The 27,342-nt window shown below is 35.6% G+C and overlaps 1 protein-coding gene across 1 annotated transcript in view; it reads left to right on the top strand.

Annotated features, from left to right (window-relative positions):
* The window catches only part of RIC1 (RIC1 homolog, RAB6A GEF complex partner 1), a 110,659-nt gene that overhangs the window by 40,759 nt on the left and 42,558 nt on the right, over positions 1-27,342 (top strand). Inside the window, 4 exon segments of the mRNA XM_047767674.1 lie at positions 464-543; positions 19,170-19,277; positions 25,197-25,339; positions 25,642-25,778. Coding sequence (XP_047623630.1) covers positions 464-543; positions 19,170-19,277; positions 25,197-25,339; positions 25,642-25,778 — 468 coding nt within the window.

The raw sequence follows: 27,342 nt of genomic DNA, 5'->3' as shown, positions 1-27,342 counted from the left end.
GCTAGTTGATTTTGAAATGCATAAATTAATTCTAAAGTTACACTATATGAACTTTGAACTTTGAGTTAGGAATTTTGTCCTACTAATTTTGTCATTGATGATATTGTTGCTTTAAAAACTCAGAAAAATTATTTGTCATATTATTCCAGAGTTCAAAATAATCATCTATTATTGAATAATAAAATTATTTTAGAATATTAGTATATACATTATACTGTGAAGTATCAATTTCAGTTACATATCTATGTAATATTTTAAATATATAAAAACCCTTTCATGAGTTATATTAAGATGTATTATATTGAAACAAAGTGATTTTTTAATTTGCATAATTAAGCTACAGCTTTTCAAAAGAAGGGTCTTAACGTGTTTTCAAAGTAAGGATATATAAAATTAAAATTTAGAGTTAGTTGCAGTCATAGCTTTACCCTTTAATTCATGGTAAATAAAATTTATCTTTCAGACGGCAAATGGCTACATCTTATTTTTTCACATTAAATCTGCAAGAGAGGACAAGTACCTGTATGAACCAGTGTATCCCAAGTAAGTTTGTGGCCTTTCATTTTTTAAATATTTGATTTGCATGCTTTGTATTCACAAAACATTACAGTTTGGGGTTGTCTGAAGTGCTAAGCCAGTATTTCGAAAACATTGTTTCAAACATTACCAGGTCTTAGAACTGTTATTACCTGAGTAAAGATTTCTATAATTAAATAAGTCTGTAACTCTTTTTTTTTGTCTTTTTGCCTTTTCTAGGGCCGCTCCCACGGCATATGGAGGTTCCCAGGCTAGGGTTTGAATCGGAGCTGCAGCCACTGGCCTACGCCAAGGCCACAGCAACGCAGGATCCGAGCCACGTCTGCAAACTTCACCACAGCTCATGGCAACACCAGGTCCTTAACCCACTGAGCAAGGCCAGGGATCAAACCCGCAACCTCATGGTTCCTAGTCGGATTCGTTAACCACTGTGCCACAACGGGAACTCCAGTCTGTAACTCTTGAATGGATGTACTATCTCCCTTCTTGGACATTCAGAATTGCTATTAATATACTCCAGAACTAGCACCCTTTAGTCTTTATTGGGGACATGAGCTAAGAGATTATGAGGGGAAGAGGTGAAATGTCAGTAAGCTATACTTTTTCCTGTATGCTTTAGAATGTACATAGAAGAAACAGATACCCCAAACAGTGAGTTACCTTTTGGTAAGAATTTGAGGAAATATGGACATTTGATCTTTAGTCTGTGTTGCTATGTGCGTTTTGCATTGTTTTTCCTCCCCCCCCCTTACTTTTGAAATAAGATAATATTTTATTGAAAGAACTATTGAAGTAAAAGAACATGTAGTTTTCAAGCATGACTTAAAAAAAAAAGATCAAGCCATTAAAGCTGGATGAAAATATAGATGAATCATTTATCACATTTCTAGATGGTGAAAGACAAAGGTTATTAGGTATATAAGAAATTAATGGGAAATATATTTCAATATATATAGTTTAAATTTCTGAAAATTAACAGAAGTAAAAAGAACAACATTAAAAGGGCAAGTAACAAACTGGGGAAAATTTTTGCCGTAAATAGGACCAAGGCTTACCATTTTTTATATGAAGGGCCATATAAATTGCTAAGAAGTATGAAAATTTCAAAAGATAAATAGGAAAAGACAGCTCATAAGAGGAACTATAACCCATTTTAATTCTCGACTTAGACATGCTCCTATAAATAAAAAGCAATAGAGAATCACCTGTTCTTGATTATTTTTTGTGCTGTTGTAGATGGGCAATGGAGGCAAATAGTATATCTTGAAACAGTTAAAAATGCAATTTTCTGTACTTCAACACACTAATGTGATTTACATATATTTAGAGTGTTTTGGAATAGTATTTTGAGACTAACTTTTTGTGTTCCAGAGGTTTTAAAAAAATTCTTGCCCTCTAATTCTAAGACTCCAGGGAATGTCACTTAACTTTAGTAGTAGTCCTGACAGTGCATGTGCCTTGCTGTGTTTGACTGTATATATTAAGCTAGAGAACTGAACAAAGAGCACTACTATTTTTTTAGACTTGGGTATTCTTCCACCGTAGTGAAGATTTCTGCATTTCAGTACGTGGGCTTAATATGTGTATTGTCTTAGAGCAGTGTGAATACTGATTAAAGGGGATATAGGTTTTGGTGTCAGACCTGGAACTGAGTGTCAGTTCACTGCTTTTCAGCTGTATGACTTCTGTCAAGTCAATACCTTTAAACCCTCAGTTCCCTCATCTGTAGAATGAGATAATTCAGTAGTAATTATTTTCCAGGATTAAATGAGATCCTGCATATTAAATGCTTAGGCAAGTGCCTAGCTCATGGGAAGGTTAATAATGAACCACAGCTGTTACTATAAATATATTATTTCTTTCACCAAATTTTACTTCATTTCTAATGTTTTAAGTGATTATTTGTAAAGTGATTTTAATTTTTTTAATTATTTAATGATTTTTATTTTTTTCCATTATAGCTGGTTTACAGTGTTCTGTCAATTTTCTGCTGTACAGCCAGGTGACATATACACACATACGTTCCAGTCACACATACACATATACATTCCTTTTTCTCACATTATCATGCTCCATTATTAGTGACTAGATATAGTTCCGTGCTATACAGCAGGATCTCATTGCTTATCCATTCCAGAGGCAATAGTTTGCATCTGTTAACCCCAAATTCCCAGACCATCTCACTCCCTTCCCTCCACCCCACCCCACCCCCTGGCGACCACAAGTCTGTTCTCCATGTCCATGATTTTCTTTCTGTGGAAAGGTTCATTTTTGTTGTATATTAGATCCCAGATATAAGTGATACCATATGGTATTTGTCTTTTTCTTTCTGACTTACTTCCCTTAGTATGAGAGTCTCTAGTTTCATCCATGTTGCTGTAAATGGCATTATTTTGTTCTTTTTTATGGCTGAACAGTATTCCATTGTGTATATATACCACATCTTCTTAATCCATTCATCTGTCAATGGACATTTAGGTTGTTTCCATGTCGTGGCTATTGTGAATAGTGCTGAAATGAACATGTGGGTACATATATATGTCTGATTTCAAGGAAAGTTCTGTCTGGATATATGCCCAAGAGTGGGATTGCTGGGTCATATGGTAATTCTATATATAGTTTTCTAAGATACCTCCATACTCTTTTCCATAGTGGTTGTATAAAGTGATTTTTATAGGGTTCATAAATTGTATATATTTTATATACTTTTTAATTTTTAACTTGATAATATACTTTTTTAAGAGTTTAACTTCTAGTAACTGCTGCATGAAATCAAACACGATCTCTTACATTAAAACAGTTTGGCAGAGCAAGGTTAGAGTCAGCCTAATGTGTATTTGTCTGCTAGACTACTTTCTTCTTTTTTTTTCTCCTTTTTAGCGCTGTATCTGCGGCATATGGAATTCCCAGGCTAGGGGTTGAATGGGAGCTGAGGCTGCCGACCTATGCCACAGCTTCTGGCAACACCGTATCCTTTAACCCACTGAGCAAGGCCAGGGATTGAACCTGTGTCTTCATGGATTCTAATAGGATTATTAACCTGCTGAGCCACAATGGGAACTCTGCTAGACTACTTTCTAGTTGACTTTTTAGTAAGTTTTGTAGTTTTTCTGTAGAACCTACTTGTAGAATGGGAATAAAAATATTTTCTTCTTCAGTTGTTTGAAGGATTATGAGTTTAGGGGGTTTTTTGTTTTTGTTTTTTTGTGCGGCGGCGGACTGTATCCATAGCATGTGGAAATTTCCAGGTCAGAAAACACTTGAGCCACAGCAGTATAATGCTAGGCCACAGGGAATTCTGCATTTATGTTTTTAAAATCTGGAAAATAGTGATTTATATAAGAGTTGGAGGAGAATTTTTAAAAAGTACTTATTTTTTTTTTGGGTGTAAGATAGGCTCAAGGATGTATTGTATAATACAGGGAATATAGCCAGTATATTGTAATAACTGGAGGGAAACCTTTACAGTTGTATAAAAATTTTTAAAACTAAGAAAAATTTAGTTTTGACGGTGCATCCTCATATCATCTGTGGCACTGTAAATACACAGTTCAAGGCACAATTCAAGGCACTTTTTCAAACTCACTTTAATCCCTGTAGCAATCCTATGAGGTAGTTATGTACAATTACTATACAAATTGCAGCACACAAAGGGCAAGCAAACTCACTCATAATTACACACTAATAAGTGGCATAGCCAGGATCCAGAGGTAAGTGTTGTTACCTTCAAATTCTGTGTATTTAACCACCCACATACACTGCTGCAACCCTCTTTATGACCATCTAGCCATCTACTACTTTGGAATTTTATTTGGGGAGTTAGGGAATTAAAAGAAGGATAAATGGTCTGAAGTTGTTTATAATACTCCTAAAGAATAGAGGCAACATTTGAGGCTAGTAGTTAGTCATCCTCCTCTCACTTTTAGAAATGTATTGTCTTTTGCTTCTCTTCTCCAAATCTTATGAGTTCCTTACATGAGTTTTTATAGAGTATCTCAACTTCCTTATATTATGTGAAGGTATCTTAACTTCATACTACATATCATTTTCCATGGTGCTCCATCTGCTCCATCAGATGCCCTGTAATCATTTGTAGTTTCCACATAGTGTTATTTCCAGCATCCTTCCTATTGGTGATGGGAGTCAGGCTGCAGCAGTGGTTGCACACATATTAAATGACTATGCATAAAAGTCATCTGTTCTTTGACTAGTGAATTTTTCATTTCTTTCATCTTTTGTATCTTTATAAATTCCATTCTATATTAAAATATTCTTTCATATTGGTTACACAAGCCAGTGTACAGACTTGTCCATTGAAGTTCATATTGATGGCTTTTTCTTTCATGTCTTAGAATTTACAGTGAAATTAATGAAGGAAATTCTACCAGGGATAAATCAGAGATAATTTGTGTTGAGCTTTAGAATGTGTTCATGTGTTTATATTTAAATATGAGTTCAGTAGATCTTGAAACTTCAAATCATTTTTAATTTCATAATGAAAATAATCTGAACAAACATGTCATTATTATGTATACTTTGTTGAGAGCAGAGATTTTTTTTCCCCTTATTCTTTCTATCTTTTTGCTTTTTATCAGAGACCAGCCTTATTGAGGCCAAAATTCTTTTTTGGAAAAAAACTCATTGTGTTAAAATTCAGTATATTTAGTTATCAAATATCAAAGGTGTAGATATTATCTTCTTCACTGAAAAAAAGTCACTCCAAAACAACTATCAAAATTCAAACTTACCCACTACCCCAGCATTTTTACCAGCTGTTAGCAATTTCTAATCTCAACACAATTTGTCTTTTCAAAAATCCTGCTTTTAGGATCAACCTACAAGGAAGGGAACAGAAACATTTACTGAATTATATCAAAGAGAAGAAAAGATTTGAATTAGTTACAGGTGTGAAAGTTTCCTTCAATATCTGTTTTTTTCTTTTTGCTAATAAGTTTTTAGAGTTAGTTTTCTGGAAAATAAACTTTAATTGCTTTTTTTCCACTTAAAACTTGTGTAGAAAGTTCTTTCTAACAGTATACTTTGTTCTGTGTTCAGTTTATGAACTTGACAGTGTTAGTTATCCTCACATTTTTGTTTCCCTTTGATTTTCTCAAAACATTGCATGTATATTTTGATTTCAATATGTATGTATTCTTCAGCAGAACACGTGTAACCTTTAACTGTTGAACTTTGCATGTTTTACACAGCCACTAGTTTACATTATAATTGCACAAACACTTACTAATAAGATTATTAGTGAAGTTATCATATAAATTTGGATAGTGAAAACTATTCCCTCGTTGACCATACATATAAGACTGGCACCTGAATCCAAAGAATGATAGAATTGTTAAAAGATCTGCCCAATTCAGAGAGCCCTATAAATTGTTCTTTATCAGACCAAAAGCTAACCGAATTAGTGCTAATAAAAACAAAAAGCTTTTTTGGGGGGAAGGGGGGAATAATATGAAGTCCTTGTGATAAGAGTACTACCTCTTTCAGAAAACTCTTCTGAAAAATTGCTTTCATCCATTCGTCTGTCCATTTAAGTTTTAAATTTTGTCAGGTTCCAGGACTGCTGTAGATGCTGGGTATGCAGCAGTGGAAAAGGGCGGGAGGAGACAAAGTGAAAAAGTAGGGGTGGGGGAGACAAACATACTCTACTCATTGAGCCTGCATTCTTCTAGCAGGTAGTAATAAATAAGTAAAAATACATTACAAAATAGCTGATACTTTCTATGGAGAAAATAAAGCAGAGAAGGAGGATGGAAAGTGGGGGGATACAGCTTGAAATAGAGTGGTCAGGGTCTTCCGTGAGAAGATGATGTTTTAAAGTTCTCAAAAGATGAGCAAACAAAGCATAGATCCAGAAGCAGAGTGTTCTGGATTGGTGAGATTTAGCATATAAGAAAGTTAATAATTATTGTGAGTAAATTTTGGGTTTTAAAATAACAGTTAAAAAGTCAGATGGGAGAAATTTTTTTATTAAGTATAAAAATGAAAAATCGCATTTTGACTTTCAAGTAACTTAATCCTGGGGAAGCCTACACTATATTCTCTCTCTCTCTCTCTCTCTCTCTCTCTCTCTTTTTTTTTTTTTTGGTAAATAGGGCCCTGATTTGGGCTTATTTATTCTTAACTGCCTCGTAACTCCAACAGCCAGTCTATATCAAGTCCACTATATTCTGTCTTATGTGTTTCCTTCTTGGCTTTTCCTTCTTCCTAATTTCAAGCAACATTACTCAAGTTTGGGTTTTGTCACTTTTCTGCTAGATTATTTTAATATCTTTTTAATCCATCTTTTATGGTTTTCCCCTCAATGTATTTTCTAACATAAAATTAACTTGCCATATCTCTACAGTTTTTCAGTGACTTCTCTTAGCTTTCAGTATTAATCATGTTGCTTAATTTTTTTTGTAGTTTTTTTTTTTTTTAGTTTATTTTACTCACCAGAAGAATGGGGTTATTAATACCATCTACTTCATGAAGATGTTGTTAAGTTTAAATTAACACCTTAAATAACTATATAGTACCTAAAATAGTGCTTTAGTGTTCCCTAGGATTTTTGTTCTGGGTTCTTTTCTAGTCTTCATATTCTTGCTGGCTTTAATTATTCAGTATACGTGGATGAGGTTTAGATGTTTTTCTTTACTGGAGTACTGCTTTCTTGCACTTCAGGTCAACTTCTTCGGGACAAATCAAATTAGATGTCTTTGTAGGCAGCCTCAAACTCATCATGTCTAAACCTACCTCATTTCCTTCATACCAAGCCAAACATACTGTTGCTTTTCTAAAGTTTGTTGCTATGATCATGATCTTTAATACAGTGTATGATGTTGAAAACCTTCTAATCTTCATTTCTCCTATTTGTTTGGTATTCAAGTTGTATTGATTGATTATAGCTCTCCACTGTTTATAAATTTGCCTATATGGATTTTACTCTCACTTGTTGCATTAGGGGCCTTCACGGCCTCTCCCTGCCTATTGAAAGTCTGTCTTTTTACTAATTCATTCTCATCCTCTAGGCACTTTCTCCTACATACTGAAATCCAGTCTTTGCACTGGTAACCAGATTTATTTTTCAAAACAGACTGGGTGATTCTTGTCTCAAACTTTTTTTAAAAGTCTCAATCTTATTTTAAATAATTTCAACATATGGATCTAAAGACACAGAAACGGAAATGCTAACATGATATAGCAGTAATTCCTGGAATATTATTTCAGAAAGACCCTATCAGTAAATTGTCTTTTTGTTTTTTTGGGCTGTACTTGAGGCACATGAAGTTTCCCAGGTTTCCCAGATCAAGCCTACGCCCTCATGGATACCAGATTCATTTCCGCTGAGCCACAATGGGAACTCCTAAATTTTTTTATTTCCATTTTTTTTAATTGTGGTAAAATATGTGTAACATAACATTTATCGTTGCACCCAGTTAAGTAGTTGGCCCTTGAACAGCGCAGGTTTGAACTGTGCAGGTCCACTTAACAAATGGATTTTTTTTTTTCCAGTAAATACGTATGTACTACAGTACTAAAGGATTCTTGGTTGATTGCATCCAAGGATATGGAACTACAGAATTGGCCAACTGTAAAGTTAGGCGCAGATTTTTGACTGTGTGGGGTTCTGTACACTTAACCCCTGTGTTGTTCAAGGGGTCAGCTGTACTTCATATAAATGAAATCATATAATATTTATCTTTTTGTGACTGACTGATACCACCTAGCATAATTTACTCAAGGTTTATGCATTTTGTAGCGTATGTTGGACTTTCTTTTAAAGATTGAGAAATTCTACTCTCTGTGTGTGTATGTATGTGTGTGTATATGTACATATATACATATATCCCTGATTTCGGTTCCTTTGAGTATGTATCTCAGAGTAGAATTGCTGTATCTCATGGTAATTCAATTAAAAAATTTTTGAGGTACTGCCATACTGTTTTCCTCAAGGGCCGTACCATTTTCCATACTCAGTAATAGTACAAAAGGAGTCCACTTTCTCTACATTCCTGCCAACACTTGTTATTGTTATTTTTTTGTGTAGTAGCCATCCTAGTGGCAGTGAGGTGATATCTCACTTTAGTTTTGATTTGCATTTCCCTAATGATTAGTGCTGTTGAGTATCTTCTAATATGCTTATTGGCTGGTTATGTATCATTGGAGAAATGACTATTTGAGTCTTTAGCCCATTTTTGAATCAGATTTTTTTTTCTTTTTTGAGTTTTAAGAGTTCTCTATATATTCAGAATATTAGTCCCTTATCTCATACTTTTGTTGCTCTCTAGTCGCCACAAAATAAAGATTTTTATTATCTTTATTTTGTGGCCTGGCATTTAGAACTTAATTTTGCCCTATCTCTAGCACATTAAACCCACAATTCTTATGTATTTTAATTACTCTGTTTATTTGCCATTAGCTTTTTTATGCAAGAAAGCTATCTCACTTAGTTTTCAAGCTCAGGTCAAACATCTATAAAGCTTTTGCCCTCAACTCTCCTCTCCTCCCTTGTAAATATTATGCTGAGGTATGTTCTCACTATGCCCACTTTCTGGAAAGTTTTAATCATAAATGGATGTTGAATTTTATCAAAAGCTTTTTCTGCGTCTATAGAGATGATCATATGGTTTTTATTCTTTGTTTTGTTAATGTGATGTATCATGTTGATTGATGTGTAGATATTGCAAAATCCTTGCATCCCTTGGATAAACCCCACTTAATCATGATATATAATCCTTTTAATCATGATATATATAATCCTTTGGATTCAGTTTGCTAATGTTTTGTTGAGGATGTTTTCCTCTATGTTCATCCATGATATCTTTGCCTGGTTTTAGTATCAGGGTGATGGTGGCCTCATAGAGGATGTGTGGAAGTGTTCCTTCCTCTGCAATTTTGGAAGAGTTTGAGAAGAATAGGAGTAACCTCTTCTCTGAATGTTTGGTAGAATTCACCATCTGGCCTTGGACTTTTGTTTGTTGGGAGTTTTTTAAAAATTACTGATTCATTTTCAATACTGGTAATTGGTCTGTTCATGTTTTCCATCTCTTCTTGGTTCAGTCTTGGCAGACGTACCTTTCTAAGAATTTGTCAATTTCTTCTAGGTTGTTCATTTTATTGGCATGTAGTTGTTTGTAGTACTCTCTTATGATCCTTTATATTTCTGTGGTGCCAGTTATACCATCTCCTTTCTCATTTCTGATTTTATTTATTTGAGCCATGAATGACAAACTCATAGCTAACATAGTCATAGTGAAAAGCTGAAAGCATTTCCTCAAGATAAGGAGTAAAACTAGGTTTCTCACTCTCATCACTTCTAGTCAAAATAATTTTTGAAGTCCTAGACAGAGTAGTCAGAGAAGAAGAAGAAATAAAAGGAATCCAGATTGGAAAAAGAAGAATTGAATCTACACATTCAGTGCAATCCCTGTCAAAATACCAATGACATTTTTCACAGAACTAGCACAAAAAATTTTAAAATTTGTGTTGAAACATAAAAGACCCCAAATAGGTAAAACAATCTTGAGAAAGAAGAACAAACCTGGAGGAATCACACTCTCTGGCTTTAGACTGTACTACAAATCTGCAGTAATCAAAACAGTATGGCAGTGGCACAAAAACATACACATAGATCAGTGGAACCAAATAAACAGCCCAGAAATGAACCTACAACTTAATATGGACAAATAGTCTATGACAAAGGAGGCAAGACTACACAAAGAGGAAAAGGCAGCCTCTTCAGTAATGGTGTTGGGAAAACTGGACAACTACATGTAAAAGAATGAAGTTAGAACATTCTCTAACAACATACACAAAAATAAACTCAAAGTGGATTAAAGATCTAAATGTAAGACTGGATGCTATAAAACTCTTAGAGGAGAACATAGGCAGAACCCTCTTTTTTTTTTTTTTTTTTTGGTCTTTTTGCCATTTTATTGGGCCGCTCCTGCTGTATGTGGAGGTTCCCAGGCTAGGGGTCAAATCAGAGCTGTAGCCACCAGCCTATGCCAGAGCCACAGCAATGCCAGATCCCAGCCGTATCTGCAACCTACACCACAGCTCATGGCAGCGCCAGATCCTTAACCCACAGAGTGAAGCCAGGGATTGAAGCCACAACCTCATGCAGAACCCTCTTTGACATAAATTTCAGGAAATATCTTTTTGGATCCACTTCCTAGAGTAATGAAAATAAAAATAAAATAAATGGAATCTAATTAAACTTAAAAACTTTTGCACAGCTGCTTCTGGTTTCCAGACAGCTAGCTGCAGGTTCTTTGAGAGTGTATTTTGGCTTTTGTTTTGCTTAGTAAAACTCGTGCTGCTTGAAACTGGGGCAAGGGAGCAGCTTTTACACAGCAGAGGAAACCATGAACAAAACAAAAAACAGCTACAGAATGGGAGAAAATATTTGCAAATGATATGATGATAAGGGATTAATATCTAACATATATAAACAGCTCATAGAACTCAGTATCAAAACAGTAACCTGATTAAAAAGTGGGCAGAAGAAACGAACAGACATTTTTCTGAAGAGGAAATGTAAATGGCCAACAAGCACATGAAAAGATGCTTAACAAAGAGATATCACCCATGTACACTTTTGGTGGCAATGTAAATTAGTAAATGATACATGCACCCCACTGTATCTTGGCAATGATAAATAATACTGCTAGGAACACTGGGCTGCATGTATCATTTCAAATTAGTATTTTTGTTTATTTGGAATATATACCCATGAGTCGAATTCCTGGGTCATATGGTAGCTCTATTTTTAGTTTTTTTGAGAAACCTCCCAACTATTTTCCACAGTGACTGCACTAATTTACATTCCCACCAACAGTGTACATGGGTTCCCTTTTCTCCATATCCTTGCTAACATTTGTTATTTATGTTTCTTTTTGATGATAGCCATTCTGGCAGGTGTGAAGTGATATCTCTTAGTGGTTTTGATTTGCATTTCCCTAATGATTAGCAATGGTAAGCATCTTTTCATAAATAAACTATTATTTATTCCATCCCAGAATAATTTCATTATTAATATTCTCATAAACAATAGAGTTGACTGCATATAATGAAATAAGAGGTATAGAGTTTGAAGAAAGAAACCATTCTGAGCCTTTCCAGAACTGTGGTTGGAGAACCAAAGCCTTTTTAAAAAATAATTTTGGTTGATTTACAATATTCTGTTATTTTCTTCCTACAGCAAAGTGACCTAACCATCCACGCACGCACGCATTCTTTTTCTCACATTATCTTGGTCCAGAATTCACCTAGGACTGCCAAAACTTCCTGGATCAAACTTAACAAACTCCAGAATCATTTTAAAATTTGATAATCTGAGTTGTAAAAGAGTAGAGCTTAAAAGTTCTTACCACTTTTAAAGAGGAAAAAAATGGTAACTCAGGTGTTGGATGTTAACTAATTGTATTGTAATCATTTTACAATGTATACATATATAAAAATCATTTTGGTGTGCACTTAAAACTCATAGAGTGCTTTATGTCAGTTACACCCCAATAAACTTAGGTGTGTGTGTGAAAACCTGGAATGAGATTCTTCTTCATTATCATCATCAAACCCTAACTGTATGCTTACTATCATTTGTAAAACACTACCTCTCCTGGTACTGAAAGAGTATAAGATGCTAATGAAGAGAAAAGTGTTTATAGTTAATGGCAAGTGCCAAGTGGATGAACACCCCTAAAAGTGTTAAAGGAAAAGCGATGAGTCGTCAGGGAAAGTTTTGTAGATAAGGAGATTTAAGCTATACTTGGAAGGAAAGATAGGCTTTAGGTAACTTATGTTACTGTGTAATTAGCTGTACTTTTGAAGTTGCTGTCCCATGTCCCCATGTCCTTGTGTTCTTCCCCCACCCCACCCACTGGCCCCCTAGCGCCACCAAATCCATCAGGTTATCTGCCACATTATTATTTTCTTTAGCTGATAATTAAAGTATTTGAGATTTTCTGCACAATAGACTTTGTTGAAATAAATGCCTGTTGAATTCAATTGCATAGTGACACATTTCTGTATCACCTTGTTTAGCCCTAAAAACATTTTTTTCTTTTAAGACTTCTCTGTAATTTTTATGATACAGTTTTAAAGTACCATAATTTGCTTTTATTTTTACCAGTTTAATGGGAAACCACTCCCTCCTTAAGCCTATGGGAAGTTTGACTAGTAGTTGACCTACCCCATAGAAACACTTCATTTTTCATAGCTCTTCTGGGGGCCACTCATTGATATGAATGGCTTGCATTTATTAAAATGAAGAGCTAGGAAACTTTGCTTTTAATTCATGAAAAATATATCAGTAAAACAAACTCTTAAACTGGCTTAATTTCATTTTTACTGTTTTCTTAGGATATTTGACTTAATAATACTTCTCTAATAAATATAGAGCAGATTAGAGATGTGGAGAAGAGAATGGCAGTTGCAAACTTTGGCAATGTATTGAGTTATTTTGGTGGCCTGACGCATGTTCTGTCCTAGAGAATGTTTCATGTACATTTGCTAAAGAATGTGTATTCTGCTGTTATTGGGTAGAGTATTTGGTGTATGTTTTAGGTCTGAGGGGTTCATAATGTTGTTCAAATTCTGTTTCCTTACTGTTCGTCTGTATGTTGTTCTCTACATTATTGAAAGTGGGGTATTGAAATGTCCAACTGTTACTTTAGAATTTTTTCTCCATTCAGTTGCTTCAGTATTTGCTTCATATGTTTTGGGGCTCTATTATTAGATGTGTATCTGTTTATAATTGCTTTATCTTCTTCCTGGATTGACCACTTATCAGTATGTAATATCCTTTATCTCTTTCAAAAAAATTTTTAATTTAAAAGTATTTTGTCAGATACTACCGTAAGCACCCAGCTCTTAGTTACTATTTGCATGGAATATCTTTTTCATCCTTTGACTTTCACCTTGTTTCTTTTGATCTAAAGTGATTGATTCTGTTATAGAAAATTTAGAAATGGAATCATATTTTTTAAAGCTTTTGTGACAATATGTCTTTTAATTGGATCATTTAATCTATCTACATTTAAAGTAACTGCTGATAAGGAAAGAACTTCTGGCATTTTGCTCTTTGTTTTGTTTGTGTCATATCTTTTTTTGTTCCTTAAGTTCTTCCTTTTCTGCCTTCTTTTCCGTTGAATTTTGATTACTTTCTCATTTGCTTTTCTGTGTATGTTTTAGCTTTTCTTAGTTGTTACCTTGGGGATTGCTTAACACCTTATTCTTACAGCAACCTTGGTTGAACTAATAACAGCTAGGTTTCCATATCAAAACTGTATGCCCGTACATCTTCATTCCTCTTCTTTATGTTCTTATTGGCACCTGTTACATCATTATACACTGTATGCTCATAATGTACATTTAGAATTATCTTTTCATTTGTTAGTCTTTTATATCATATAGTTTAAAAATCAGATTAAAAATACAGTACTGATGGCTTTAGATTTACTGATGTTCTTTATTTTTTTCATATGGTTTTGGATTACTGTCTATTGTCCTTTCAGTTATTTGTGGACTTATTAATTAATGGCCATTCTGACTAGCGTGAGGTGGTATCTCATGGTAGTTTTGATTTGCATTTCTCTAATAATCAGGGATGTTGACTATATTTTCACGTGTCTGTTGGCCATCTGTATATCTTCTTTAGAGAAATGTCTATTCAGGTCTTTTGCCCATTTTTCAATTGGATTGTTGGGGTTTTTGTTGTTGTTGTTATTGAGTTGTAGGGTTGTTTGTATATTTTAGAGATTAAGCCCTTGTCAGTGCATCATTTGAAGCTATTTTCTCCCATTCCATGCTTTGTCTTTTCGTTTTTTTTTTTTTTTTTAATGGTTTCCATCTCTGTGCAAAAGCTTTCCAGTTTGATTATGTTCCATTGGTTTATTTTGGTTTTATTTGTTGCCTTGGGAGACTGACATAAGAAAACATTTGTATGGTTGATGTCAGAGAGTGTTTTGCCTATGTTATCTTCTAGGAGTTTTATGGTGCCTTGTCATTCTTTTTTCTTTCTGCTCCTCAGACTATGTAGTTAGTAAAATCACTTATGAGCAATAGTCACAGACTATTAATTTGTTGGGTTTTACTGGACCACAGTCTAACAACTATTAGTGGTGTACAGTTGACTTTTGAACAACATGAGTTTGAACTCTGCAGGTCCACGTATATACAGATTTTTTTTCAATAAGCACAAATAGTACTACATGATCCATGGTTGGTTGACTGTGGATATATAAAACTACAGATTAAGTGGGCTGACTATGGGACATGAGCATCACTGGATTTTGATAGCTGTGGTGGGTTCTGGAACCAATCCCCTGCAGGTACCAAGGGACAGTTGTGCTATATAAGTCAGCATAGGCTGTGTCCCTGTGGTAGAGAATAAAAACAAGGCATCATGTACCAAGTGTTGGCTCTTAAAGCCTCTGTCCAAAAATGACACAAACAACTTCCCCTGTGTTTTATAGGCCAAAATAAGTCACTTACTTAATTTTAAGTGGTTAGGAAAGCATGATTCTGTGCGCCTAATTACAAAGACTCTAGTATTTGTCAATGGCTTGAATGACGACTAGGTATGCATACAATGTGACTCTGTCTCTGAGGAGCCTCTGTTACTGCTCAATATGCTTTTATTGTCTCCTTTAGAAAAAGATTATGATAAAGTGGTCTGAATACATTTGTACTGCCACTGCCAGTAGAGGCCCTTGAGTACTTTTAATGACAGTCACCCAATTAATCTACAGACTGCTCCCTCCTCCACTCTATCCCCAATCTCTTATTTAGCATTCATTGTAATATTTCTTTGTGTACACAAAGGTGGTTGTTAGTCTCATTAATTCTAAATGTTTTCAGTTTCTTAGTGCCTGGAATTGAAGCCACAGGCTCCCATCAGCTCCTTCACTTGGTAGTCCATGACTAGAAACAAAATTCTTAATAGTAAACTGAAGCTTCAGTTTCTTTTCTAGAAAAATAAGGATAATAGTACCTGTCTCAAAGAATTATAATCAGTCAGTTGAGATAATGTGTGCAGAACATTTTGTACACTCATACTTGGTAAATGCTCAATTTACTGCTTTTTTCCCTCCTGTCATTCAGTGCTTTTCATAGTTTGGCTTTAACTTATCCTTCCAGCCTCATCTTCTGTGACTCTCTTCCAAAAATCTGATGCACTACTCTCAAACTATTGTTGAATTATAAGTAATAATAATTTTTATCAGAAAATGAGATTTTTTTGTTAATGTAATTTTTAACAATTTACTGCATTTTTAGTATATTTGGAGGAAGAGATGGAAACTATACTGTGAAGTTTATCCCTAATTTTATAATGGAAGTCACTGAGAGGTCAGGAAATATGTAAATTTGCTATAAAATTCTTTATCATAATACTTTAGCTCTCATAATGAGTATTTATATAAAAGAAAATAGTTTCCAGTTCCAAGATGGGTAATGAGGTTTCTATATTTTTTTTTAAAAAATCATGAATAAACAAAAAGTTGAAGTACTTTTTTCAGCTTTCATGAAAGCTGGAGGTATCTCTAACCCATGACTTAAAAATTGAATGAGAAAGAATAAATGACTTAGGAAGACTATCACACCTGAGAGCCTAAGAGTACCTACTTGATATTGATGAAAAGCAACTCGTTTGATCTGGAAAACTCTGGAATGGCTCAGGCACCAGTACCGTGGACTATAAGACTGAGCCAGAGACTATAAACAGGAGGATTGTTTGAACAGTCTAAGTAAAGAATAAGATTTCTGTGTTCTCACCTCACAGGAGATAGGAAATCCATTGTCTAATTAAACCAGAGGGATTCCAGACACAGAGTAGAGTAAAGATAAGATACTAAAGATGGAAATTAGTTCATGTTGTGGCTCAGTGGTAACGAATCCAACTAGTATCCAAGAGGATGCAGGTTTGATCCCTGGCCTTGTTCAGTGGGTTAGGGATCTGGGATTGCTGTGAGCTGGGGTGTAGGTTGCAGATGTGGCTATTGAGTTGCTGTGGTTTTGGCTATGGTTGTGGTGTAGGCTGTCAGCTGCAGCTTGATTTGACCCCTAGCCTAGGAACTTCCATATGCCGCAGGTACAGCCCCTAAAATGCAAAAAAAAAAAAAAAAAGCAAGTTTAAAGATGAGAACTTGAAGTTGTCATACTGAACGGTAGGAAGTCAACCTTTCTTCCCCTGCTTGCCTCTAGACTCTGGCTTCCATATGTAAATGTCCCAGACAGGATTGCGGAATTTTTCCTAGGGAAATTAAAATCTTCAGGTAAATAACCCAACAGGTTCTCATATTGGAAAACCTCCATAAAAATGCCACCTGGCCACCACTCTGAGGTCTACCAGTTGACAACTCAACTTGAACACTTAGAGCTTATAATTATTTTTTTCTGATTAATCTGTTAAACATGAGCAAAGATTGTTAGCTATCTTATGAAAGTTTAATAAAGACAAAAACAAAAAGGAAACTCAAAGGAAATAGACAATGCAGGGAATAAAAACACTTCGATAGAAATTTAAAATTTAGTAAAAGTATTGGAAGAAACAGTTGAGGGACCGTCCTAAGATATAGAAAGTGACAGAAGAAATGTCTTGTCAGATAACCTTATCATAGTCTTTTTTGAAGGGATGGAAATTCATTCAAGTGTCATAATAAAATAGAGACATTTCAGGCTTGAGAGTTTTAACTTTGCTTCTTATGCACCTTTCTAGGAAGCCCGAAGAATATATAAACCAGGAAAGATAGAGGTCTATAAAATAAATGCTTCAGCATAGGAAAGAAGCAAAGAAAGTATTTGGATGATGACAAAGTAAATATCAAGTTGATAGCTGTGCATGGGCATAAAGAGGGATGCTCTGGGGTGGGGGGGTGGGATAGGGGGAGGAAGTGGTAAGTTATGTAATAAATTTGACCACATAGAAGATTATATTGAGAGTGGTTTTGTCAGAGCTCTTAAGGAGACGAGAAGACTTAGGTCTAAGTTCAAAGAAAACCAACCAAGTGAAAGCATGTGGTAAAGCTGACTTTAGGAAAACTAACAACTTATATAAAGAAAGAAATGTAATTACTGAACACTACTTGACCCAGAAGTGAAAAGTATTTATATAGTCATCATAATGAAAACATTTGGTATAATTATGTTGGAAAGATGGGGGAAAAAATGGGGAAATGAGAATAGAAAGTTAATACTGTCTAAAAATTGATAATGTTAAAGCAGTATAAATACATGGTTTTAAAACATGGAGGTAAATGTAAGACAATTAACAGCTAAAAGAATTCAAGCTGCTTACCTCCTCACTAAAAGACTACTTTTGTAATTATTTTTCCTTGTCATAAGCCTTCTAGTGCTGTTTGACTAATTTATGTGTATGTATTACTTTAAAAAATAACTTTAAAACTAGGTATACATGGAGACTATCTCAGAAAGTTCATCACAGTGTTTTGTGTGATTAGAGGTTCAGATATGACTATAAGCTAATAACTCATGGTGTCCTTTTAGGGACTGTCATATCAATCACACATACTAATTGAACTCGAACATGTTTGGTTAAATGTTACCCAGTTTTAGCCATTCAGACATGTAGAAGGAATCAAATATTCCAGGTCGTGGCAGTAGCAGAGCAGGATGGTAATAAAGCACCATCAAGCTTCTGTATGAAAAAATAAGTAAAAAAGTAAGTATTCAGATACTTGTCCTAGCATCCAAATAATTTTCTCAAAGTTAGGAACCTTAAAAGCTGTTGAATTTACTAGACTCTTTGCACATAATTTTAATAGTACTGAAAAATTGGTTTCTAGGATTGAAGGTCACTGGAGAAGGAAGGATGATGAAGGCAGGCTAATTGTTCCCTAGAATAAATGATAGTTGAAAGTGAGCGAAGAGACAGATAGCTGTTAAGTTCCAGAACAGGCTAGAGAAAGAATGGTCCAATGTCATATGGATGTAAAGATTACAAAACAGCTTTATAGTCCTTTTGATAGGTTATGTGTGACACCTCAGTTATGTTGGTATTGACCTATATGGCTCTGGTGCAGCCATTTAACGCCAAGGAGTTTTTCAAATTTAGCCATTTGGCCATTTCTTACCAGTTGTGTGAAACATCTCCCAGTTGCATCATCCCTGAATCTAAGCTAAAGTCTGATACATACATGAAGGATAGGAATCAAGAATGGGGTGTAGGGTAAGGTAAGATGAGGTGGCGATGTGGATCCCTTCTGACATGCACTGTATAATAGAATGATACATAAGTTTCATAGTTGCCCAACTCCAAAAGGGCCATCAGTCATTTTAAATAAGATGTCTGTTGGTTCCCTTGAGAATTCACTTGTATCTTTACTGTTTTTTTCTTAAGCATCTTTGCTCTTCTCCCTCTACTCTCACCGCGCTCCCCTAAAACAAATTACATTGGTCAAATGCATTTATTTTTAATTGTAAAGTAGATATATTTGCTATAATGAAATTTAAGTATGTTTTTTTCCTTTGAAAACCTAAAGGATGAACAGCTGATTTTTGCATTTGGTTATGTTAACTTGTTTGATGGGATATTAGTCTCAGAGTGGAGGAGAATTCACTATCTTTCTCTTTAATCCTGTGTATTTTCTGTTTTTTTGTTTGTTTGTTTTTAGAGGAAGTCCACAAAGGAAGGGGCCACCTCATTTTAAGGAAGAACAATGTGCTCCAGCATTAAATTTAGAGATGAGGAAAATACTGGATTTGCAGGCACCCATCATGAGGTATAGTACCTTGGTTAAATTTAGAATTTTGTGATGACAAAATACAGTGTAGTTTGTTAATTGCATGACCAGTAAGAAAATCGATTTCTTTTCATTGAGGATCTTTTTTTTTTTCAGTCCTAGAAATTCCTGATTGGTCCCTATAAAAAATGTAAAAATTTTACAGATGGTACATTATTACTCTTAAATTACTGTAATAAAGCCCATAATTTGGGTATACCAACTGTAATTTTATTTAGAAATTTATATTTTTGATAAGATCTAAAATTGTTTGAATGATACAGCATAGTAACAGTCCAGTTGCTTAAAATAAGATACTGCTATGCATTTGTAAAAACAGGACTCTATTTCTTGAAATAAACTTTGTAAATTCATTGCTGGGTCAAAAAAGCAAGATATGCTCTACATAATGATGCTGCGGTTTTTTCTTTGTTTTTAAAGGGAGCTGGTGGTGTTAGAATATGTATTGTTCTGGAAGAATACATAAGAAAGTGGGGGTGAGAATTCAGTGGCTGGGTGGGGACAGATTTGGGAAAAAGACATTGTACTCTTATTAAGTATTGACCTATATCGATACAATACATGAATGTATTGAGCTGGGTAAGTATAATACCTATGTTTTTTAAATCTTCTCATTCACAGTTCTAACGAAAGGCTGCTTTCTATCATTTCTCCTATTGTATAACAGTACAGATGCTAGAACATATTAAATATAATCATATGTAGGTGGCTAGCTACTTTCTTGCCTTATTTAATTTCTTTTTCTACTTTAATTCTTCCCAGAATGTCTTTTTTATTGTTATTTGTTTAAATGTGATCAGGGCTACAAAAGATTGAATTCAGTTTACTCTTCATTTCAGATTTTATTTTAGCATGGAGTTTCTTTTCAAGAATGTAACTTGTGTAAGGAATTTTTAATGTCTGGATACTAAACTAAGTGGAACTGTACAAGAGTGGCTTTCTCCTGCCACCTAGTGGCAAAAACTATAGAGTTCATGGAAATGGAATAGAAAAAGAGCCTTAAAAAAAATCCTGCTGTCTTGTACAACTTTAACTTGTCAGGTGCTAGTTTCTAACGTACAAATTTAGGTGACTGGAAATCTCTAATTTTTCTCTCGAAACTTAAGTAAAATAATGGCATTTCAGAGCAGTGTTATTATTTGCACCTATAACACTTACCTCCTGGAAATTGGAGAATTTCTATATAATTTAAAGTTGAGTGAGGAAACATGAAACTTAGGCTTTTGGAGTTCCCGTCATGGTGCAGTGGAAATGAATCTGACTAGGAACCATGAGGTTGCGGGTTCGATCCTTGGACTTGCTCAGTGGGTTAAGGATAACGAGTTGCCGAGAGCTGTGGTGTAGATTGCAGACATGGCTCAGATCCTGAGTTGCTGTGGCTGTGGCATAGGCCGGCAGCTACAGCTCCGATTAGACCCCTAGCCTGGGAACCTCCATATGCCACAGAAGTGGTCCTAGAAATGGCAAAAAGACAAAAAAAGAAACAACAACAAAAAAAACCCCAAACAGAAAAAACTTATTCTATTTCTAACTAATATCATGTAATAAATATTACAATTTATTCTGAATCTTCCTTCATCTCAGGCACTTAGAAAGCTCCATGTAGTATATATGGTATTTAATATTAATTAGATAGTAAACATATTTATACATTTGAGTATTGGTCATTATGAGTAATATAGATCCTATTATTTTACTTCTATGATCCTAAATTAAACAGTGACAGCAATAACAGACACCTTGGATACCAGATAGCTGTTAGAAAACCCATAGAAGAAGTCAGTGTTTGGAGAGGCTCTCTTAGGGCATAACTCAGAGTACATCTATTTATGGTATATGTGTATATATTTTATGTGTACTTACACCTGGGGGTGATTTTCAGAATACTTAAAAACCAGTATAGGCATGTAAAAGACATAGGATATCAAATATTGCTACATGGTACTTATATCCCTCAGATGCCAAGAATTAATTGTTTAGTTTTTTGGGGTTTTTTTTCCCCCCTTTTTGGCCACCCTCGCAGCATAAGGAGTTCCCAGGCTAGGGGAACTAATCTGAGGCACAGTTTTGATCTAAGCTGCATCTGTGACAATGCCGGATCCTTAACACATTGTGCCAGGCAGGGACTGAACCTGTGTCCCAGCTCTTCCGAGATGCGGACAGTCCCTTTGCTCCAATCCTTCAGTTCTTAAATCTTAAGTGAGAATGGGAATCAGTGATAGGGCAGGCACTTGGGTGACTTGGAACAAGACCTGTTTACTGAATTTTATGGAAATATTCAGTACTTTAACATCTGACATCAGCCTTTGTTTTAATGAGTTTGTTCATTTTCAATTAAATAAGGTGTGTGTGTATATATACACATATATACACACAGATAAATCTTTTTGATAGATTTTTTATCATGTTTGTCACAATTATTTTAATTGTTAATTCTAACATTAGGATTGTCTGTGAGTCTCTTTACATTGATGAAATTTTCTCTTGACTCTGGGTTACATTTTCTTATTTATTCAAATGTCTGGTCATTCTTTGTGATAGCACTATGGATGGTAATGCAGAGATTCTGAATTATTTTAACTTTGTGAGGAGTGTTAAGTTTTGCTTAGCAGGCAGTTAAATTATTGAAAAGTAACCTTGGTCTTGTTCCTATCCATCATATACAGTTAATGTTCTAGGGAGATGAGAGCAGGGGAGAGGAAGAATGTAGTTTGAAAAAAAACCCAGACTGGAGTTCCTGTCATGGCGCAGTGCAAATGAATCCAACTAGGAACCATGAGGTTGCGGGTTCCATCCCTGGCCTCGCTCAGTGGGTTAAGGATCCGGCGTTGCTGTGAGCTGTGGTGTAGGTTGCAGACACGGCTTGGATCTGGCGTTGCTGTGGCTCTGGCGTAGGCTGGCAGCAATAGCTCTGATTACATCTCTAGCCTGGGAACCTCCATATGCTGCGGGTGAGGCCCTAAAAAGAGACAAAAGACAAAAAAAAACCTAGACTGATTCCTGCTGAATGAAAATCACTGGTAAACCAATGACTACTCCACTAAATCACCTCTTTTGACATGTAGTAGCACATCTAAAACAAAGTTTTTATATTCTAGCCACCATATGCTGCACATAAATTTTATCACTAAAGTATAAATTTGAAATAAAAGAATACATTTTAAAAGGTGAACATTCTATAAACTGGGGGTTTTATTTTAATTTATTTTATTTTTGTCTTTTTCTAGGGCTGCACCTGCGGCATATGGAGGTTCCCACACTAGGGGTATAATCGGAGGCAGAGCTACAGCAACGCCAGATCAAAGCTGCGTCTGCAACCTACACCACAGCACACTGCAAATGCAGGATCCTTCACCCACTGAGCAAGGCCAGGGATTGAACCTGCAACCTCATGGTTCTTAGTTGGATTTGTTAACCACTGAGCCACGACGGGAACTCTTTTTTTTTTTTTTTTTTTTTGGTCTTTTCTAGGGCCACACCCACGGCATATGGAGGTTCCCAGGCTAGGGGTCTAATTGGAGCTGTAGTCGATGGCCTATGCCAGAGCCACAGCAACGCAGGATCCGAGCTGCATCTGCGACCTACACCACAGCTCACAGCAACGCCGGATCCTTAACCCACTGAGCAAGTCCAGGGATTGAACTCGCAACCTCATGGTTCCTAGTTGGATTCGTTAACCACGACGGGGACTCCGGGATTTTAATTGACTGCAATGCTCTGAAGTTCAAGAGATGGAGCTGAGTGAGAGGACATATTATTTTAATCTTTTTCAGTATTTTTGTAGTTGGCAAGAAAATACAGTAAATTCTTGATTATATGAAATATATGGGGGAGTTAGTCACTGAACTCAACTTTCCAAAGAATTGAAAGGTTAAAGAGAATATTAAAAATGTTCTTTTCGGAGTTCCCGTCGTGGTGCAGTGGTTAACAAATCCGACTAGGAACCATGAGGTTGCGGGTTCGGTCCCTGCCCTTGCTCAGTGGGTTAACGATCCGGCGTTGCCGTGAGCTGTGGTGTAGGTTGCAGACGCGGCTCGGATCCCGAGTTGCTGTGGCTCTGGCGTAGGCCGGTGGCTACAGCTCCGATTCAACCCCTAGCCTGGGAACCTCCATATGCCGTGGGAGCGGCCCAAGAAATAGCAACAACAACAACAACAACAAGAAAAAAAAGACAAAAAAAATGTTCTTTTCATCATTATAGATTAAAATATTTCTGAAAAAACTCAATTTCTTAAGTGTGAAAGGAAATTTAATAGTATATATTATAGAGAAAACATTTTTCATTCTTATACTTAAATTTTTATAGCATTTGATATTCATTCATACTTTCTAAAATCTATCTTATTTATTTATTATTGTACACAGTATGTGGACCTTCCCAGACTAGGGGTCGAATCAGAGCTGTAGCTGCTGGCCTACACCACAGCCACAGTAACGTGGGATCTGAACCACATCTGTGACCTACATACACCACAGCTCACAGCAACGCTGGATCCTTAACCCACTGAGCAAGGCCAGGGATCAAACCTGCGTCCTCGTGGATGCTAGTCAGATTTGTTTCTACTGAGCCAGGATGGGAACTCCCCCCCTTGGCTTTCTTGATACCAGTTTCCTCTGGTTCTCTTTTCTTTCTCTCTGCCAGTATTTTTGCAGCCTTACTTAGGGATTCCCCTTTCCTCCTGCCCTTCTCTTCTTTCCTTCCTCGCATAGACATTTGGTGCCAAATGTAACTCACACTGCCCTAGGGGCTTGGCATTATAGGAGTAAGCAAGTTAGGCATTTATTGCCACTAAGTATGTAATTGTTAAATCTCTTTGCAAATATCAGTAATTGCTGAGATCATGCTACACAATTGCTTTTAAATACTTAGCCAACTGAGAGGTTTTCTGAAGGGAGAATCTTTATTTTATTTACTTTTGAATTTTCAACACAGCGTAGTACCTGTCATAGAGCCCAGACTTAATAAATATTTGTTGAATTAATGCACAGTGTGAGACAATGATACCCAAGAAATAGGAGGTCTAGAACTATGCTCTCCACTGCAGTAGCCCCTAGTCAAACGAAGTGATTTTTTTGTCTTTTTTTTTTTTTTTTTTAAGGGATCATACCTGTGGCATATGGAAGTTCCCAATCTAGGGGTCACATTGAAGCTACAGCTGTAGGGCTACGCCACAGTCACCAGCAATGCCTGGATCTGAGCTGCATCTGCAATCTACACCGCAGCTCACAGTAATCCCAGATCCTTAACTCACTGAGCAAGGCCAGGGATCAAAACCGCATCCTCATGGATACTAGTAGGGTTCGTTACCACTGAGCCACGACGGAATTCCCTCAAATAAAGTGATTTAAATGTGAATTATAATTAAAAGTAAACAAAATTGTAAATTTAGTTGTTCTGTCACACTAGCAATATTTCAAGTGTACAGTCACCACATGTGGCTAGTGGCTACCATGTTGGGTATTATAACGAGAGAACATTTCCATCACTGGTGAAAGTTCTATTGGACAGAGCTGCAGGGTTGTTACCTCTGTACTCCATGGCTCCAGATTGTCATCCTATCATTAATGCTTTTTATGGTTTCTCTGCCTCTCTTCCTTTCTTGTCTGTCATTTATTCCATCTTTCTCATTTGCTGTTTCAGTATTTCTAGTTTTTAAGTCAGTTCATCAAGTGTGTGACTACAGCAACTCATGGTCTTTCATTTCATTCAGAATTTCTGATTCTAGATTAAGTTAAACGTAAATAAAGCTACTATAGCTAAATAGTTGATGAATGGCAGCTTTATAAGTGATTTCACGATCTTTGGATATTTTCCAGAGCAATTATCTTCATATTCTTTGCTTTCCCAGTAAGTATGCTTTCTTAGAAGGTAATTCTGAATTGCTTATTTCCCTACAGTTTGCAGTCTGTGCTGGAAGATCTCCTGGTTGCTACTTCTGATGGACTTCTTCATCTTATTCACTGGGAAGGAATGACAAATGGGAGGAAAGCTATTAATCTTTGTACAGTACCCTTTTCAGTAGACCTGCAGTCTTCTAGAGGTAGTTATACTTTTTGCCTGAGAAAGAACCAGATGTTTAATACTCGGTATAATCTAGTTAGATATTTTCTATGGATGAACATGGGTTTTTCTACTTTGGAATTAAGAAGGGAGGAAGGACAGAGGGAGAGAAGGAGAGAAAGAGTGTGCCTGTATCAGTAGGAAGGAGTAGTTTCATTGTTTAGCATTGTTAGGTCATTATTTTTGCCCTTTTAACTGTTGTTTGAAGGTTTGCAAGCCGAAATGTGAGAGAATTATTTACTATGTTTATATTCATATTTCATGTATTTATTTTTTCATCAGCAGGTTCATTCTTGGGCTTTGCAGATGTGCACATTAGAGACATGGAATACTGTGCCACACTCGATGGGTTTGCTGTTGTGTTTAATGATGGTAAAGTTGGATTTATTACACCAGTGTCAAGTAGATTTACTGCAGAGGTATGACTTTGTTACTTTGAATGTTTATTGTTAAATTCTGCATTTATTAATTTTAGCCTTTATTAAATGTCACCTCCATTTTCCTTATTTAAGATTTTAGGGGTTATTAATTTTTAATCAAAACTCTACATATAAATAGTGTAAGTAGACAAAGAATTCTATTGACATGTTGATGAATTATAATAGTTCCTTTTCTCCTGCCTGCTCTCTTCTTGCCCAGTTTTCATTCTTAGAAGCAACTACTTTTATTTCTTTACTGATTATCTTGGCTGTTTATCTCTACTACTCTGAACTAGTTTCCTGTAATTTTTAGTTTTTAGGCTGTATTAATTGATTTCCCACTGTGAAAAATGACCGTTTACTTTCTTCTTCCCTGTTCCCACCACCTCTGTTAGTTCTTCCTATCTTCCCAATATAGTTATTGTGATTTTGATTAGATTACTGTTCATTGTTTATATTGTTATTGCTTTGTAAACCTTATTAGTACCTGAGCCATGTAATTTGTATAATTATTTTTCCTTTCCTGCAGATTTTCCTTCCTACTAGAATCAATTGTTGTTTGTTCTTTACATTTGCTTAGTTTTTATGTAGTTAATTACTAACTCAGGCTCAAACTGTGCACTGGTTATATAAATATCTTCTCAGTTCTTTCAAACACAGTAAGTGTTCTATCCATTTCATCTTGAAAAAATTTCTCTTGGAGCCACCTTCTGGCCTGCTCCAAACTAGACTGATTATTCACAACGCATACATTGAATTTGGGCATTTGGTTAGGTTGTATTTTGGGCTGTCCATCATCATCATCTTGTGGTTTCCCTTTATTTTATTTGTATGAGATCCTTTCAAGAGTTAATGGTTAATTAATACTTGATTAGATATTATATAAATTTAGTTGTTGTGGCAGAGATTCAAAATAAAAATTCGGATTCACCGAAAGCTCTTATGAGTTTTGGTGGATTTGATTGACTGTGATCTTCATCAAAGTGTGAAATAACTGTGTTTTTTTCCTTTCTTCCTCACACTGTATTCATTGTTTGTTAGAATAGAATCCTACAGCCTTTTCTCAAGAAAATATACCTGGCTGACCCAGTATTCTGGGATTTGAGTTATAGGAGAGTTAGATTCGAGGGTCCAATTTCCCTCTAATATAAACTCCCTTGTAGCTGTGTTTTCACTGTGGTCTGGAGATCACTGAGATGTTTGTTTTTCTCCAAAGAAAAATCTCCAGTTTTTTGGTAGAATGGAGATGGGGTCTATCTTAGCTGCTCTGACTGGGGAGTTGCCCTTGGCAGAACCAGCTGCCGCTTACACAAGTTTTGAACCAGTTCTCCTGCTTTTAATTTAGCTTTTGAGAGATTTAAATTCCATAGCCTTTTGTGACCCTACAGTGTAAATTGGCTGTTCAAATATCTTTACAACTAGTTAAGGATTCTGCTTATCTTCCAAAAATTTCCGATACTACCTCATATTCTTCCATTCTTTGTCTTTGCCAATTTATGCATTTTGAAAAAAAAATTTCTGTAGTTAAAGTCAAGGTTTTAAGAATCAGAGAAGCTAAATATTC

Source organism: Phacochoerus africanus, chromosome 2 (genome assembly GCF_016906955.1).
Source record: "Phacochoerus africanus isolate WHEZ1 chromosome 2, ROS_Pafr_v1, whole genome shotgun sequence".
Classification (NCBI taxonomy): domain Eukaryota; kingdom Metazoa; phylum Chordata; class Mammalia; order Artiodactyla; family Suidae; genus Phacochoerus; species Phacochoerus africanus.
The sequence above is the reverse complement of the archived record's forward strand: the minus strand, read 5'-3'. Positions and strand labels throughout refer to the sequence as shown.